This window comes from Clupea harengus, chromosome 16, assembly GCF_900700415.2.
Source record: "Clupea harengus chromosome 16, Ch_v2.0.2, whole genome shotgun sequence".
Lineage (NCBI taxonomy): Eukaryota > Metazoa > Chordata > Actinopteri > Clupeiformes > Clupeidae > Clupea > Clupea harengus.
This window is the reverse complement of record NC_045167.1, coordinates 3221683-3238288: the sequence shown is the minus strand read 5'-3', so window position 1 is coordinate 3238288 and position 16606 is coordinate 3221683. Positions and strand designations below refer to the sequence as shown.

Here is a 16606-nt window from a genome sequence, read left to right as displayed (position 1 = left end):
TTGTGAGTGTTCCCTTAAGACACAGTTTAAATACCCGTCGTATACGTGTATGTGTCACGTGGAAAGGGTAACGCGGAAGTAGAGGAAGGTCTGGGTGAAGCAAAGATTATCTACGCACAGAGAATCTGTCCATTTCCAAAATGAGTACTGAGAAATATCCTAGGTCCTCAATCGAGGATGATTTCAATTATGGGACCAATGTCGCTACGGCGAGCGTTCAAATCCGAATGGGTGAGTATCAAATTTCATTGAAATGTAAGACAGCATTCGCTAGCCAGACGTGTAATCGCAAGGCCAGAAGCCATTGTCAGTACAAGGGGTGTCATCTATGTTGTTTAGCCCAGCCTACAGCTCAAATGTCATGTTACTAATAATGATACTGTTTACAAGATATGATGCAAACGTATTTGGATTGAAATGTTGGAAATATGTAGAGGGCAGCAGATAGCATACTCAATATTCAAAAGTAAACCCACCCACGTTATGGGTCCAATGTAACGATAGCCTAGTTTTTACTGGTCAAAACAAACATGCCTCCAGACGGAAAACTACTATGTTTGATACTGAAGGCCTGATTTAAAACGCATTTCCGCCCTGTATTCTTTCTTTGATGTAGTATTTCTCATTTTTAGGTTTTTCATAACGTTTACAGTTTAACGCAGGTAACAGCTGTCAAATGGAACATTCGACAAAAACAAGACCCTCCATACTGAAGTGCACATTTAATTATGGCCTAGAATCCTAGATAATAGTAACCATGGCCACGGTGCTAGATAGTCACCATGGTTTTAAATGCAGTCGGTCGGGTTCAGGCACATTCCAATATGGTTTACGTAGTTTGAAATGTAATCGACAGGCTAGTGACAGTGGCAGGGATGGCAATTGATGATTTTAGCGATTCCTATTCCATGTTCTATTCTGCTTATCGATCCGATTCCTTATCGATTCTCATTAGGCAAGAAAAAAAAAAGGGTACAAACGGGTTTATTAACATACATTTTCTTTTATATAATATTCTCTGAATAGATTATGCACAGCATATACAGTATGTATGTATACATTTACATATTTAAAATAATCAAAATCAAACCTAAGAATAGGTCAACAAACTCTCAAAGTGGGGTCCAGAGACCTATAGCCTAGGGATCCTTTTCCTTGATGGGGTGCCAGGGGGTCCCCAGAAGAAAAAAAAATTGTTTTGACATAAGCAACAGAATGTATGACTGATTTGGTAATGGGTTTCATACAATTTGTGTTATAAAACATCTAAACTCAAAAATTGTATCAAATGGGAATCCCTCCCTGGTCTAATTTGTGACAGTGTAGGGGTCCTTGATATACAACAGTTTGAGAACCGCTGTGCTAAATAATATTTGAACATGCCAATTACAGTGCTGTTTTTTTTGCTCTTTTTAAAGTGTATTCACCTTGAACTAAAAATAAAACTGACATAAACAAATAGATAAAGCTGGTTTACACAATGAAACAAATGGCACTAACACAATAGACAGTCTGGAGGAGTTTACCTCCGATATTTACAGATGAAGCGCTAACGTTAGCCACGCTGCTGTTGCTTCGTTGAGATTCATTAACGTTATCGTCACTCCGTAGCGCATCAAAAATGTGAAATTCCTGCAAAGTTATTGCATGCTGTGAGGACAAATGTTTCTGCATATTGGTAGTATTTCCCGCTTTTGACTAAATAGACGTTTTGTAAGCATTGCAAGTGGCCTTGTGGTCATCTTTTCGCATGAATTATGACCACACTTTTGAACACCCCTGCCTAGACGCCATGTTGGCGGCGGTCTAAACAAAACAAGGCTGTGTGCGTGTGATGTCATCGCGCATGCGCAAACGGCACTGGAATCGATAGCGGAATCGTTAAGGACTACGATTGGGTAACGATTCCTAGGAATCGGTCCACTGGGAACTGGTTCTTCAACAAGAACCGGTTCTCGATTCCCATCCCTAGTAAAAAGTATTCCGAATGTCGATGTGAGTCGAGATAACAAATGAAGCTGTCCTTTCCCACTAGGGTGCAGTATAATGCAAAATGGGCCCCACATGCAAAATACAGTTATAATGATAGAATATATTTTAAGAATAAAGATTTAAAGAGACATATCAAATCAACATCAGCAAACAAAACATCATCATTGGCACCCTCTGCCATATAATATAGTGAGTTTGAGGCAAGATTGTAAGTAATTGGGTGCTAGCTAGCTTCGGACTACTTAATTATGTTGATGAACCTTCCACACAAAACATCGCACAATATTTAACATATATTTAATCAAATTCTCTTTGGATACAAATGTCTGTTAAATACATAAAGGGAAACTTCAGGATGTTTTAACCTGGGCCCTATTTTCCCATCTTTCTGACAACAACCATCGAAAACTGGTTCACTATTGAGTTAGAGCACTATAACTGCCAACCGCAAAATGGCTAAACAATGTAATCCTATGGGGCATGCATCCGCATGAAAGTAAACTTTTTTCCGCCAATGATGTGTCATATGTGTCTGACTACATAGGAATGATCCCTACAGAGATAGACTTGTCTATTTACCTAAGTAACTGTAAGAAACTGAAAATGAGTGTTGCTACAGTTATTTCTTACATAAACTGTTAGAACAATCATTTGTACAGTTTCTGCTCTGTTATTGAAACAGGTCTATCTCTGTAGGGATCCTTTCCATGTTGTCAAACACTTATAATAACATTATGAGCCTGTCAGTGGCGTAAACAAGCGGTTTACTTTGATGCAGATTTTTGCCCCATGGTATCACATTGTATAGCAGTTGCCAGTTATAGCATTCTAACGCAATACTGGACCGATTTCAATGGTCCTTAGTAAAAGTTTGGACCCAAAAAGATCTAAAAATAGTTTTCCTTTAACCTTATCAGTTGTGGAATTGTTCATATTCAGTAGTCCCAAAATACGCTAGTTAAATTGAACAAATTGAACATGTTTGTATTGGTTAGAAAATCTCATGGATCTACATGGATACCAACGAATCTTAGTTATTGTACCATCTTAATAATCTTAGTTATTGTATTTATTTAAATTTTTCTTCAATTTCAGATTTTCTGCGCAAGGTGTATACGATTCTGTCAATGCAGATCATCCTCACCACAGCAATGTCTGCAATCTTCATGTTCTGCGAACCCATCAAAACCTTTGTTCATGCAAGGTACCCTTCTATTATTTCCAAACATGATTATGTAATTGATAGTGTTAAAACAACAACTGAACAATGTTTTTGTCTTCTATCCTGTAGCCCGGCTGTTGTCTTGGTGTCCTCAATCGCCTCTCTTATTCTCATCTTTGCCTTGTTCATCTACCGACACAAGCATCCCATCAACCTCTACTTACTGTTTGGATTTGTAAGTAACTGACAAAGATTAGCCTTACTTTTAGCAATGCAAATAAGGTTTCAAATAGAGGATTTTGAAAATGATATAATCTGGGCATAGCTATTATTAGCCTACCAGCAGTGGTGAGCTTTAGTTATCTGTTTGATTGAAATCATTGAACATAATAATAATGGTATCTGTTTGATTGAAAACATTGAACATAATAATAATAATAATGTTATCTGTTTGATTGAAATCATTGAACATAATAATAATAATAATGTTATCTGTTTGATTGAAATCATTGAACATAATAATAATAATGCTATCTGTTTGTGATATTCTTTTACAATTATACAGACTTTGTTAGAGGCCACCTCTGTTGCAACTGCTGGTAAGAAATTGGATTTGTTTTGAAGAAATATTATTTGTGCGGTCCTTGTCAGTTTGAAATCGATCTCCAAAAACCCAATGTGTTCTTGTAAGTCCCACCTACTCTTTCCTTTGTGTTTAGTGACCTTCTATGAGTACTCCATCGTCCTGCAGGCGTTCGTCCTCACCTCCGCTGTGTTCGTGGGGCTCACCGCCTACACTTTCCAGTCCAAGAGGGACTTCAGCAAAATGGGGGCAGGGTATGGTAGCATTGCTCTAGTTTAAGATTTCTACTAGAGTTCTTGTGCCTCATTAAATCGTGGATTTGATACAGGTCAATGTCAATTAATTTCTAAATTCTGAATATTATTACTCTCTCAAGTATCTTTACAGACTCTGGCCTAAACCTCCTTATGATGACGTGACACTGGCATTAACCTTAACATGAAAAAAGAGTAGAAAGTGATGGAAATACATTTTCTTTCAGGTTGTTTGCCTGTCTGTGGATCCTGGTCATTGCTGGTTTCATGAAGGTGAGTACTTTTGCTGTGCTTTGTCAGAGCCTCTTTTTGCCACCCCGTGTGCACAGAACATTATGAAACAGTCTAGAATACGCCTCTGCACACTACTCTCTGTGTTAATGATCCATGTCATTGATGTCTATTTCCAATCCCAAACTCCATTGCAGCTCTTCTTCAACAACGACACGCTGGAGCTGGTGTATGCCGGGGCTGGTGCTCTCCTCTTCTGCGCCTTCATCATCTACGACACCCACCTCCTCATGCACCAGCTGTCCCCTGAGGAGCACGTGCTGGCCTCCATAAACCTCTACCTGGACATTGTCAACCTCTTCCTGCACATCCTCCGCATCCTGGATTCAATGAAGAAGCACTGAGCGCATATGAGCCAGTGTTAATGTCAGGGTTGAATTGTGAGGCATTCCATTTTGATCACAGTCATTTATTTCTTGTTTTAACATTGGGGATTCTAGGTGTGATTTGCGGAGGGAATCCCGCCTGTCGTTGTTCCTCTGGCTTGCTCGTTGTGATCAGTGTAACTGTACCTGTCTCTTCTTGCTCTATACACCCCTTATCAAAATCACCATATAAGAGATTCACACAGTGACAAATTCTCAATCAATTAATAAGAGTCAAACCAATCTAGAGGTTCGGGGCCTTAAATAGGCTATGTGGTTCGCAGAAATCGCAAGCAGTAGTTTTAGAGTTGGATATAAAGGGTGTATAAACATTTTTGTGCCAACGTTAAAGTGCTGTCATTGAAATAATAGGTTATTATCTGTACACTTCCCATCAAACTTTTTTTTGCTTGCATCTAAAGAACCTTTTGAGCTTTGATTCCCTCTCCTTTCCTCAAAGTCGTCATTGACTCTTAACGAGGTTCACCAACAATACTTGAAATGAAATCCTGCTGGTGGTGGTTCAGTTGTGCATATGCTGGCTCATTTGTGATGAGCTTGGGCCACACTGACTACTACTTGTAGTTAGACTTATCACTTTATATTCAACTTATATGACTTGATCATCAATATATTTTCTGATAAATTATTAATAGTCTATGGATAGCTTTGTAATTTCGAAAATAAAGACGGTCAGGTCAGGACAACCACACTTTTGATGGAGAGTGTACATATATGTAAATGTAAATACATTTGGTATTAACAGATCCTATCCATGCTTATTAGTGATAAAGGAAATGTTTAATGAAGTTTTGATGACATAATACCTTATTTTTCTTTTAATGAACCATCTGATTACTTTAATTCAACTCATCTTATAGTCAAACTAGAAGGGCACTTTGAGAACGCAGACTTCTGCCAAGGCCAATATGCCCTACCTCGCAACGTTAAAGAAAGTCTACAAAAATTCCTGGATCTCCTCCGAGATTCGAATGAGTTCTTCCATGGCTCATGCAACACTCCACCAAGTTTAATTAAAATCAGCCTATTCATTTTTGTGTAATCTTGCTGACAGACATACAAACAAACCAAACTGAAAACATAACCTTCTTGGCGGAGGTAATGACAGAGTCAATTGAATCATAAACCTTTCAGTGAATTTTGACCAAAACATTCAAAAGGCATTAAATATGGCATTAAGGAGATGTTACCAATGCCCTAACAGTAATGTGATGAATCCTGCAAAGGACATACTAGTGACATTTTAGCCAAGGTGAACCTAAAGGAATATGTAACATTCAAGTTCAGCTGTCAACACTGTGCCTCACCACTGAGAAAGTAAATGTTTCAAGAAATCCATTATTACGTATTCATAATAACAGCATGTGCACAAGAACAAGTTTGCAGTATTGATGTTACGCTTTTTAATTGCAATACAATGGCAATACCAGCTCTTCATCTGAACAAGAGAAGGTAGTTCAAAAAAATGTATGGCTTTCTGTTCAATTGTGTTTATGTATGAGCCACTGTGGGGGCGATCATGTGTTAAAAGTAATTGAAAACTTGCTTTAATAAATGTGGATGGAGATGGCTAATATTTGTAATAGAAATTCACCGCTGACATAAGCATAGTGGATACAAAATCACAGCTGTTTAAAAGGATTATTGCATACATATTTAAAGTGCACAAGACATTATATAACATAAATTGTGTCAGTTTTTAAAAGATATAAAGTGTATAACAACCTCTTTTTTGTTCTTGCATAACTAGCTAATACTTGTATTTGCTGTAGAATAGCCAATAGGATACACCAAACAGCAATACCAGCAGAATGAACTGATTTGCACCTGGCAAAGGCAGTAGTCTAGTCTGGTGTGAAAGGCACCCATCATATTAAATTACAGCCGCACACCCTACTTCAGTTTTATGTAACTTGCGTTAATGGATTGTGGTTGTTTGCGGGACCGGGGGGAGGGCAGACAATCATGTTTTTCATTTCATGATCAAGGTGCGTTAGAATTCAATATTTCAAGTTCCTTTGATAAATTAGGACTTTTTAGGAGGTCATGTTTCAGGCTCTCAGGAATGTCCAATTTGTGGAGATCTTTGCCTTTCACTAATCTCCTGATCACCATCAAACAGCATTCGTGTAATGAGTATACTGAAAAAGATAGAAACATACAGCGACATCACAATGACATGGAAGCAGATTAGCCTACACGTTGGAAACTTTGAAACAAGACATTTTGCAGTATATTTCCCACCCTGAAGATGACACGGTTAACTGAATATTCCAGAAACTCACCTGGTGTTGTAATATTAACTGTGATGTACTCCGGATATTCGGTGAGAGTTGGATAATAAACTTCTTGTTGATTAGCAGCGAGAACGGCTCCGTTTTCCGTAGCCCTAAAAATCCATGGATGCGCTGAAAGTGAAAGTAGCCTTCATGAGAGAGAAATACCCAGCGAGAGGAGAGAGATACGATAATAATGTATTCGGCTAATACGTATTAGACCAACTGCTATTCAAATACTGGGCTACTTTAGGTAATAGGCCTGGCTTCAATAAACTTACTCAGGTAAGTATCCATTTGAAGTGTTCCATTGGGTTGTATGTCGCCGTAAGAGACAGGATTTCCAGAAAAATCAAGCCACCATGCGTTTGCATGTCCACGAGATTTGTTTACAAAGTCAACATAAGTGGCAGAATCTGAATTAAGAGATCTTAATGGCTTACGTGTCTCCATTTCTGCAAACCAAACCGACCAAAAACGGAAGCAGGAAATATTGTGTAGAACCCATATCCAACACAGGGTGGCAGAATGTGTCAATGTGTATATTGTGGGATAGCAAAGGTCGCCTGGTGATGGTGCACATGCGCAGGTTAACCAAACAATAGGCCTAGGCCTTCAACATTTGTGTTAATAGTGAGTAGTAATAGTAATAGTCATTGACAGAAATATATCTGTACGTCTACACGATCTGTATCTCTTACCTAGTTCCACTGGCGGAGGCTGCGAGTGTAATTGCAACCCTTATAGACTATACATGCAGACACAGGCCTGTCTTACCTTGAAATTACATTTGGCTTACTAAAGTGAGAATCATTTTTTTCTCCCTTTTAACATGTGTGCTTTCCTATGTTTAAACTTGGGCCACACTCTAAATTAACTGAAGTGAATTAATTACTTCAGTTCACCAGAAAACCCACTCAGAACTCACCCAGACTCTCGAAAAACACAAGATGATAGAGAAATCCACTTAGCATTCCTGGGTGGTCTGTATTCTTCTGGGAGACAAGGAGAAATTCTTGGGTGGTGACAGCAAGGCTTTGAAGTCAGAGGTTTTTGTCCTCTTTGAGAAGAAGCAGCATCATCAGAGGAACACCATGAAAAAATAAAAAGCTTCTATTATTTGTGTTTAAGGAGATACTGTTGCCTAGTAATACATGTGGAATGAGGAATTTATATGTAATAGAAGGACCTAATTTTATCATTTATATTTTTGAATATATATTTTTTATTATAAATGTGTGAAACAGTTAAAAGGGCTCATATGTATTCTGGTGCCTTTTTTTTTTAAAACAACTGAAAGACTTACATACTGTTGTGTTCATTGGTTGTTTTTTTTATGCCATTCAGTGTTGCCATATAGTTTTACATCTCTGAGTGTTTAAATGTAAAGATTTTTAGTAAAGATCATAGAAAGTCCTTCATTCTAACCTATTTGCAGATATTTTTCGAAACGTTTTTCTTTCTGCATGAGACGCATTGTAATTATTCCCTCTCTCTAACCTAATTGGTTGATGAGTAGGTTAGATATCCATCCATCCATACTCTTCCTCGGTCCATTCTTCATCCCTCAACCAAGTTTCATGAAAATTGGGCCGGTAGTTTTGCACAATCCTGCTGACAAACAAACAAACAAACAAACCGCACCAAAAACATAACATTATTGGCAAACACATTTTCAGCGTTTCCATTAAGCATACACATGCAAAATGTACATTGCATTACAGCAATGTAATGCAGTTCATGCAAAATATAATACCTGGTCTGGCTCCCTCTTATTTGAAAACAGAAGGCAAAAGATGGTCGTAGTGGCACTCCCGCTCTGGTTGGGACAGAGTTCAACTCCCTGTAGTGTCTCTCTCTGAAACAGAGGAAATTGCACACCTGTCTCTCTCCTCTTTCCAGTTAAAGGGCAAGGGTTTGTTTCAAGGCAAGGTAGAAGCATTTTACATTACATTTACATTTAGTCATTTAGCAGACGCTTTTGTCCAAAGCGACGTACAAGGGAGAGAACAGTCAAGCCAAGAGCAATAAAAAGCATGGTGTAACAATACATACTACTTTACATTAGAAAAACAACGACCTAGAAAAAAGGAAAAAGAAGTGCAGGAATGTAACTGCTGAAGTGCAAGTTAAGCGCTAGTCAGGTGCCAGTTAGGAGGGGAGGTGCTCTAGCAGAGCAAGGGTGTAGACATTGTTCCCCTTGGTACTTTTTGAATAGATCTGAAGCTTTCATGAGAATCCCACTTATTTAAGGTCCTCCATATGCTACTAAATGTCTTTCCAAAATGATTGGCTGCACTGACGGTTAATGCTGTCGGATATGGTTACGTTCCACTGGACCTGACATGGTGCTAACATTCATGAAACTCAAAGGGTAGCTCCTCTGGAATGAAAGTGTAAACATCTGACTGTTAAAAGGTCTGGGAACTTCCTCTCCAAGGAGGTGGTGGTGGTGGCACGGCTCGCAATTAACTACATTGTGTTGTGACTAGTGGGTTTAACAAGCTTTGATCCTCGGTGGTATTGGAGGGGGGAAATGGTACACTAAGAATATCATTTTTCCTCCACAAATCCACTTTCATTAATCGTGCTGTAAATGTAAACACCATTAAAATAATGCATGAAATTCTAGGAAAAATATCCTTTTGTAAAAGGAAGGGAAAAACGCCAAGTCAAAGAGACCTTTGTCCTAACCACCCTCTCAATCTCATTGTGATGAAGATGTTTGTATCTCCTCTGCCCTCCATGGAAACCTGGGGCCACTTTCAAGTCTCTCTGTCAATGGCTGCTTAACGCTCCCCGTTTGCCTTTTTTTATTTCCTTTTTAATTTGCCAGACCTATCTTGGACATATTTTCCGTGCTGTGTGATGGCGCAGCGGGCCGCTCTCTGATGTGAGTTGGCAGATCTCAGTGGATACTGTGGGAGGTTTGAGCCTCTTTAGTCAGCTTGGCATCTGGGGAAGGAAAAGGCTCCAAGGGGAGTGAGGGGCTGTGCATTCACTATTTCCCCCCCTCTTCACTTATCTGTCTGCGTTTATACATGCGTCTCAGGACAAGCGTTTGTTGTTTTTAGAGGTGCTTTAATGGTGGTCTGTTCATTGAAAAAGGACAGCTTCTAAGATGTGTTTCCATATCCATACCATCAGGCCCCGGCTGCCACAGCGCCGCTGTTAAGACCATTAGCAGTGATAAAAGCCTCCCCACACATCATTCCTGTGCGCACACCCTACTGGGAGTCACTGTTGGGGTCATACTTTTGCTCCTTAGGCAGCAACTGAAGTTCAGCGAGCGGCCGGAGCGACACATCCCTGGTTTGAGTTTCCATCTCACCACGACGGCATTTACAGTAGGCTACCTTCACTCTGGCTGATTTTCCACCGGGTGATTATGTGTAGCAGCGGCGCTGAGGCGGCTCCCAGATAAGACGGCCCATTCTGCGGCGAGGCCTTTGATGTCTTGGTCTTCTGCTGCTCTGTCTCCTGCCCTGCTCCTTCACGGGGCCAAGAATGGGATGCTCACTAAGGCGTGCTCAGCCCAGGGCCTTTGTTGGCATAGCCATTCTCCACACACACGAGAGGAGAGGGGGGGGGGGGGGGGGGGGGGGGGTCATTGGTTGTTCTAGTGCGGGCTCTTCTTTTCCCCCCTAAGAGGCTGAAAGTGGCCCACTGCAAAAGAGCCAAGCCTCTTGCACCACCTCCCAGCTTTTGATTAGGAGGGCAGAAAATGCGTTGTTACAATGGTGGATTACCCCTGCCTCCGGCCTCAGAGGGGCAGAAGAACAGAACGCCAGCTTGCACAATGCTGTTTAGAGCGAGACTGAGAAAGAGAATGAGAGGGAGATAGAGAGGAGGAGGTGTGGAGGGGCATCATCCTTACACATCAGATTTTTCAAGGGTTTCCAAACAACCGCTTTCTTTGCTTGAAAATGTCTTCCATATCACAGGCGGTGAGATATTCCGAGGTAGGCAGCATGTGCTGTTTGGCTGTTACTTTCCAAACAATATAACTGCGAGGTGTGTTCTGCTCGTGTGAACGAGAAGTCAAGAGAGATGAAACATAAACTCCACATTCACAGCATTTCTTCTGTTACCACTATTCCATTTGTCAGTGCATATTTCAAATTCCTGCATGTGTTTTTGTTATTGTTTGATTTCCCCCGTGAAGAGTGACCCAATGGGGCAGGGTGACTCCCCCCCCCCCCCAGAGCAAGACTGCCAGGCTGCTGCTTTACGTGCTGCTGAGCAGAACAAATAATCCACTGGGTGTCTGTTTATTTGCGCCTGTCGTCTCAATGTGTGTGTGTGTGTGTGTGTGTCTGCTGTGCAGAAGCATGGCTGATTGCAGGGCCCTGGTGTCAGCCTGAGGTTAATTGCTATAACGTGAGAGATCACAGACTTGTCTGTTCAGCTCTCTTTCCTGCGCCCTTTCCAGGGAAACGACACAGACGCTTGAAACAGACTATACTTTCATGAATTGGTCTGTATTTTTTTTTTCTGTGGTGTCAAGTTGAATGTCAACATACCTAAGAATGATAGGACCTAATAGTGCCATGGTTAGATTGCACCGATGCTGGTTAGCAGCCAATAAAACTGGGCAAAATCAAATGGGCTTTTTCTGTTTTATTTCAGTACAGCTAATGATACTTTATACCAACCATTTCTAGCAGGAAATACCTACCCTTATCCAAACATGGGGGTCTTTTAAGAGGAATAATAATAAGGCAGGAATTATCTTAGATTGGCCTACCCCTGAAACATATCCTGCTGAAACACAGTGAAGAGCCCCATTTGGCTGCTGACCCTGTAGAGCCCGTGAGTCAGGGCAGTAATTGTCAGGTAGTGTTACCGCCACAGCCGGAAGATGGCGGAGCTAAAAACCCACGCGGCCTATATGAATCAGAAGACATGTTCATTAGGAACAGCAGGTGGTTAAACTTAACCACTTCAGGGAGTCAGTACTTGTGTAAGAACATTCCTACCCAGTGACGAATGTTAAAAAAAGACCACTTTTTAGAGGGAAAAAAAGTCTGATCTTTCTGCAAGGCAGTTCAGAAAACAGGGTCTCTGGTTGCAAGTGTCCCAGCCATGCTCATGGTGGCCAACAGGCTGATAAATTACCTTGTGAGAAATCCAGAGAATTGAGAACTTTCGATACAGTATCAAAAGCACGTGAGACACATTTTGATGCACGATACCTCAGATGCCTGCAGATGCTCCAAGGTTGTCTCTGAATTGTCTGAAAATGAAACTCTTTTTATATAGCATGTAACAGCATGCTGAAAATGATAACCAAATGAAAACATTTAAATTTAACAAGCCTCACAAGCATCTCCTAATTTTACACATATATTTTTACGGTTCCATGTATCTGTAATTAATTAAATGTTGGCCGTTGAGGAAACTGATGCAGACACATCCACACATATATAGGGTGTGTGCCAGTATTGTAAGTGAGCCATCTCTGCGTGTATGGAGGCATTAGAGAACCATAGGGCTCCCTTTCTTCATTGCCAGCAGACAGAACTAGACCCACCGCAGTCATTCATAGTTCTGTCAGGAGCAGCACAGTTGTAAAACCTGACCCGCCTTTTTTATTGTCTCTATGGCCTAACGCCCTCTGGAAAAAATGACAAAACAAGCTTCAATGAAAGAAAACGCTGACGTCATCCATCTGCACCCTATGAAGAGTAGGGTTTGGCAGTGATTTGAAAATGCATACTTGTCTTGGAGACTGTAACTAGTAAGCAGAAAGTAGTAACTACTAGACCACATGCTGGTAAAATGAATATTGTTCTTATAATAATATTCACTGATGCAAAATAACACAATCTGTCATTGCATTGTGTGGAGGACCAAACTGTGTATTTGCTACCCAAAAAAGTGTTGTGGGTTTGTTTGGTCAGTAGCCTGGTGCCATTAACTTAATCCTTGCTTTGCTGTAGCCAACTGTGTAAATGAGATGGGATCACAGTATCATACTGCAGGTACACTTATAGTGGGGTCACAGTACCATACTGCACACAGGTACACTTATAGTGGGGTCACAGTACTGCAGGTACACTTATAGTGGGGTCACAGTACTGCAGGTACACTTATAGTGGGGTCACAGTACCATACTGCAGGTACACTTATAGTGGGGTCACAGTACTGCAGGTACACTTATAGTGGGGTCACAGTACCATACTGCACACAGGTACACTTATAGTTGCACATAATGTATGAAACACAATAGGTACACTTATAGTTGCACATAATGTATGAAACACAATAGGTAGAGGAAACCCAGTTAAACAGGCTAAACTAGGATAGGCTTGTCAAAGAGGAAAACACATAATGTACACGACTGCTACATCACATCATTTGGCCCGCAAGCTCCTGAAATACTTGTATCACATGAAACATACATTTGATAACATCTCACCTATTCGACCAAGACTAAATCCCTGCACTTCACTTTCAGCTCATAGTTCTCATGTATGTCTATCTTTTTGTTGGCACTGATGAGCTGAACAAATACTATATTATATTTCACCATCTGAGCAAACCTATGCTTTTAATCAGCATACTTTATTATGAAATATGCATTGCATGTTGTGTTATAGGCCTGAGAAACACACCCTTGAACACATTACTTGAAACCTATGACCATATTAGATGGGTTCTCTTCAGTGTTACTATTGATATTTGACCATCTACAGCCACCCCTTCTCTATCATTTACTGAATGAATTCATCCACTGGGGAATGCACCTAATAATAGATATGGCCATCCTGCATGGAGTTCACATTGTGATCAGAGAAATAACAAATAGGCAACATTAGCATTAACAATCATTTATTTCAATTATACATTAATTACAGTGAAATGAAAATATAAAATGTTAAGATTTGTGTACTACAAGTTTATGATCTGAAACTATAATGTAAGCAAAGTACTTCTTCACTGTCCTCTAATATGTAACTATCAAGATATATTTCAGTTTCACATAAAATTATATGAAAAGATAAATACTCTGACTGGACAAATATAGACTTAACAAGCTACAGTATTTGAACCAAAAATGAAGGCAGTTGCGTAATCAGTGTTTGCCAGTGTAAGTGACTGGTGTCTATGTGAGTTGAGGTTTCTAAGAAAGATTACAGAAATCCAATCAGGTTCACCCAGTAGGATGTAATGACTAATGGCTGCCAAAGTAGCTTTGTAATAGCAACAGGTAACTAAATTCTTCACCTCTGCCTTGTATGTACGTCGCTTCTCTTTAAAGTATTTTAATACTAGGTGAAAAGGCTTAAGGCCACAGAAAGAGTGACTACCGTATGTCAGTCATTTTAGGAATGGATTCAATTTCTGCAGGGCTTTTTTGTTTTTGTTTAATCTTCAAATATAAGTTTGCACCGTAATATTCTCCATTCTATGCCATCTCTGACTCTTCAAAAGAAAGGTAAACAGAGCTTGTGAAGACACAGACCTCTCAGTCATACACAGTCAGTTGTAATTGTTATGATCACTCGACAAAAAGTCTTCGCCAAGGAATGCTTTTGAAAAGTAATATGTTCCATTGCCTCCGTATTCACTTCCGAAACTCTACCGAAAACAGACTCAAGGGAAACAAACATCACAAGGGATGAAGACACAGAAAATAGCAGCAGTGAGTAAGTCCTACTTAGCTTTCGCCCAGTACAAGCTGTGTTTGGAGGCCCCGAGGAAACTCCCTACTAGTCTCAAAGCAGCACCTGCACGGGAATGTCCTAACTCTTTTCAGATGGATTTACCATAAATGAAGGGGGAAAGCTAAGAGAGCGAGATGAAAGACTGGCCCTCTGCATGGTTTATGGTAAGAGGCAGTAGTCCAACATCCCACAGGGTGCCTATGACTCAGACTGGCATCACCATGGTAATGGTGAATCCTTACAATGGGCGCGGCTGTTTCAAGGAGTGTGAGGGTGTGTGTGTGTGTGTGCATGTGTCTCTCTTTCTCTCTCTCTCTCTCTCTCTCTGTGTCTGTGTGTGTGCGTGTGTGTGTGTGTGTGTGTGTGGCATGGACATCAGTAGCACCAAGTTGAAATTCTCATACTACATAATTGGTCTCAGCAGGCTGACTAGCATCAGTGGTGTCCTTGGCTTCCTTGGTTGAGACCACATGCGGCCTCATCTTGGGGCTGGATGGTCGGTGACTGTTGGCTGCACCACCTCGGTATCCTGAGGAAGGAAAAAGTGGTCAGAAAAGGAGGGTACTACATCTCTAATTAGGCTTCCTAGAACAACCATGGACAGCCAGGTCCACTTACGGTTTACAACAGAAGTGGGTACACTCAATTATTGCATTAGTTCTAAGTTGACTTGAATATTTCCTACTTAGTTTAGGAAGACAATGTTGAAAATGCAGGCCTCAACGTAGAAACTCAATGCAACAAAAGTGAATACACCTGTGATCACTGACACACAACTTAGAAAACCGGTGATCCTCGAAACACACAATTGAGTACACCTGTGATTTGAGTACACCTGTGATTTGAGTACACCTGTGATTTGAGGACACCTGTGATTTGAGTACACCTGTGATTTGAGTACACCTGTGATTTGAGTACACCTGTGATTTGAGTACACCTGTGATTTGAGTACACCTGTGATTTCCAGTAAGACTAACTGCATGATGGTTATAAATGGTTATAAAATGACCTGTGAACACCAGAACTTTCTCAATGTACCAGGACCTTTGGGCTGTGTCTATCTGTATATCTGCATCATGGCTCCACATGGGAAAGAAATGCCAGAGTAATTGGAAAATCTAATTCTGAGTCTGGAAGAGGGTACAAGAAGATCAGTGACCAACTCAAAATCAGACGAAACACAGTTGCATCAGTAATCAGGAAGTATAGAACGACCCATAGTACCACTAATCAGAGCCACAGTGGCCGTCCTCTTAAACAATGAATGCCTATAGATATACCAACATATTGGCTGATAAGATGACTCCCAGTCTCCAGAAACTTGGCAGAAGAGGAATATTCCATCATGATCACGATCCAAAGCACACTGTCAAAATTACGCAAGAGTTTCTACAGACAAAAAAGGTGTAATCTCATACCTGTCTGAAAAGTGAAAAATGTGTCCCCTGACTTGAATCCAATAGAACGCCTTTTAAAGAGCAACACCTCAACTCCAAAAACTATTTGCACAAAAACTCACTTCTGTTGTGTGCTGTATGGCTGGATGAACTATTTCATCGTTGACTGTCACCATGACAACAGAGGTATTTATAAGGGCATCTAAAGGGGTTGTTGGTGGTGAGAGGCTGCAGGACGGCACCCAGTTACCTCCTATTCGAGCTTATGGATGACGTGACAACGCTTACAACAACTGCTCCATGTACCCGTCGGATTTCTGTTGGATTTTTTGTGTTTTGCGGTTACCGGTTGTATTCTAACTCATTACTGGACAGATTTCGATCGTTTTTTGTCCCTCCTAAATATTTGAACCCAAAAAGATGGGAAAATAGGGCCCAGGTTTAAAAAAATCCTGAAGTTTGCCTTTAAGTATGAGGGTTGTAGTGCACCCTGTTGTTATAATGCTCAGGCTAGGTTGGGAATGAGTACTTGCTTGTGCCAGTGAGAGGTCTGGCCGCTATGGAAAGTCCCCGACCAGTAGCACAAGGAATCTGA

The 16606-nt window shown here is 40.6% G+C and overlaps 2 protein-coding genes across 2 annotated transcripts in view; one reads left to right on the top strand and one right to left on the bottom strand.

Moving 5' to 3' along the window:
• The first annotated feature begins 42 nt into the window (after nt 1-42).
• tmbim4 (transmembrane BAX inhibitor motif containing 4) lies at nt 43-6242 on the top strand. The gene is made up of 7 exons (XM_012823814.3): nt 43-231; nt 3088-3196; nt 3284-3389; nt 3720-3753; nt 3874-3991; nt 4219-4264; nt 4420-6242. Exons 1-7 carry the CDS (start codon nt 141-143, stop codon nt 4624-4626), a joined length of 711 nt encoding a protein of 236 aa, XP_012679268.1. The 5' UTR covers nt 43-140; the 3' UTR covers nt 4627-6242.
• A 7519-nt stretch (nt 6243-13761) lies between these two features.
• The window catches only part of wif1 (wnt inhibitory factor 1), a 13181-nt gene continuing 10336 nt past the window's right edge, over nt 13762-16606 (bottom strand). The window contains exon 10 of the mRNA XM_012823769.3: nt 13762-15143. Coding sequence (XP_012679223.1) covers nt 15013-15143 — 131 coding nt within the window. The 3' untranslated portion in view covers nt 13762-15012. The remainder of the gene's footprint in view (nt 15144-16606) is intronic.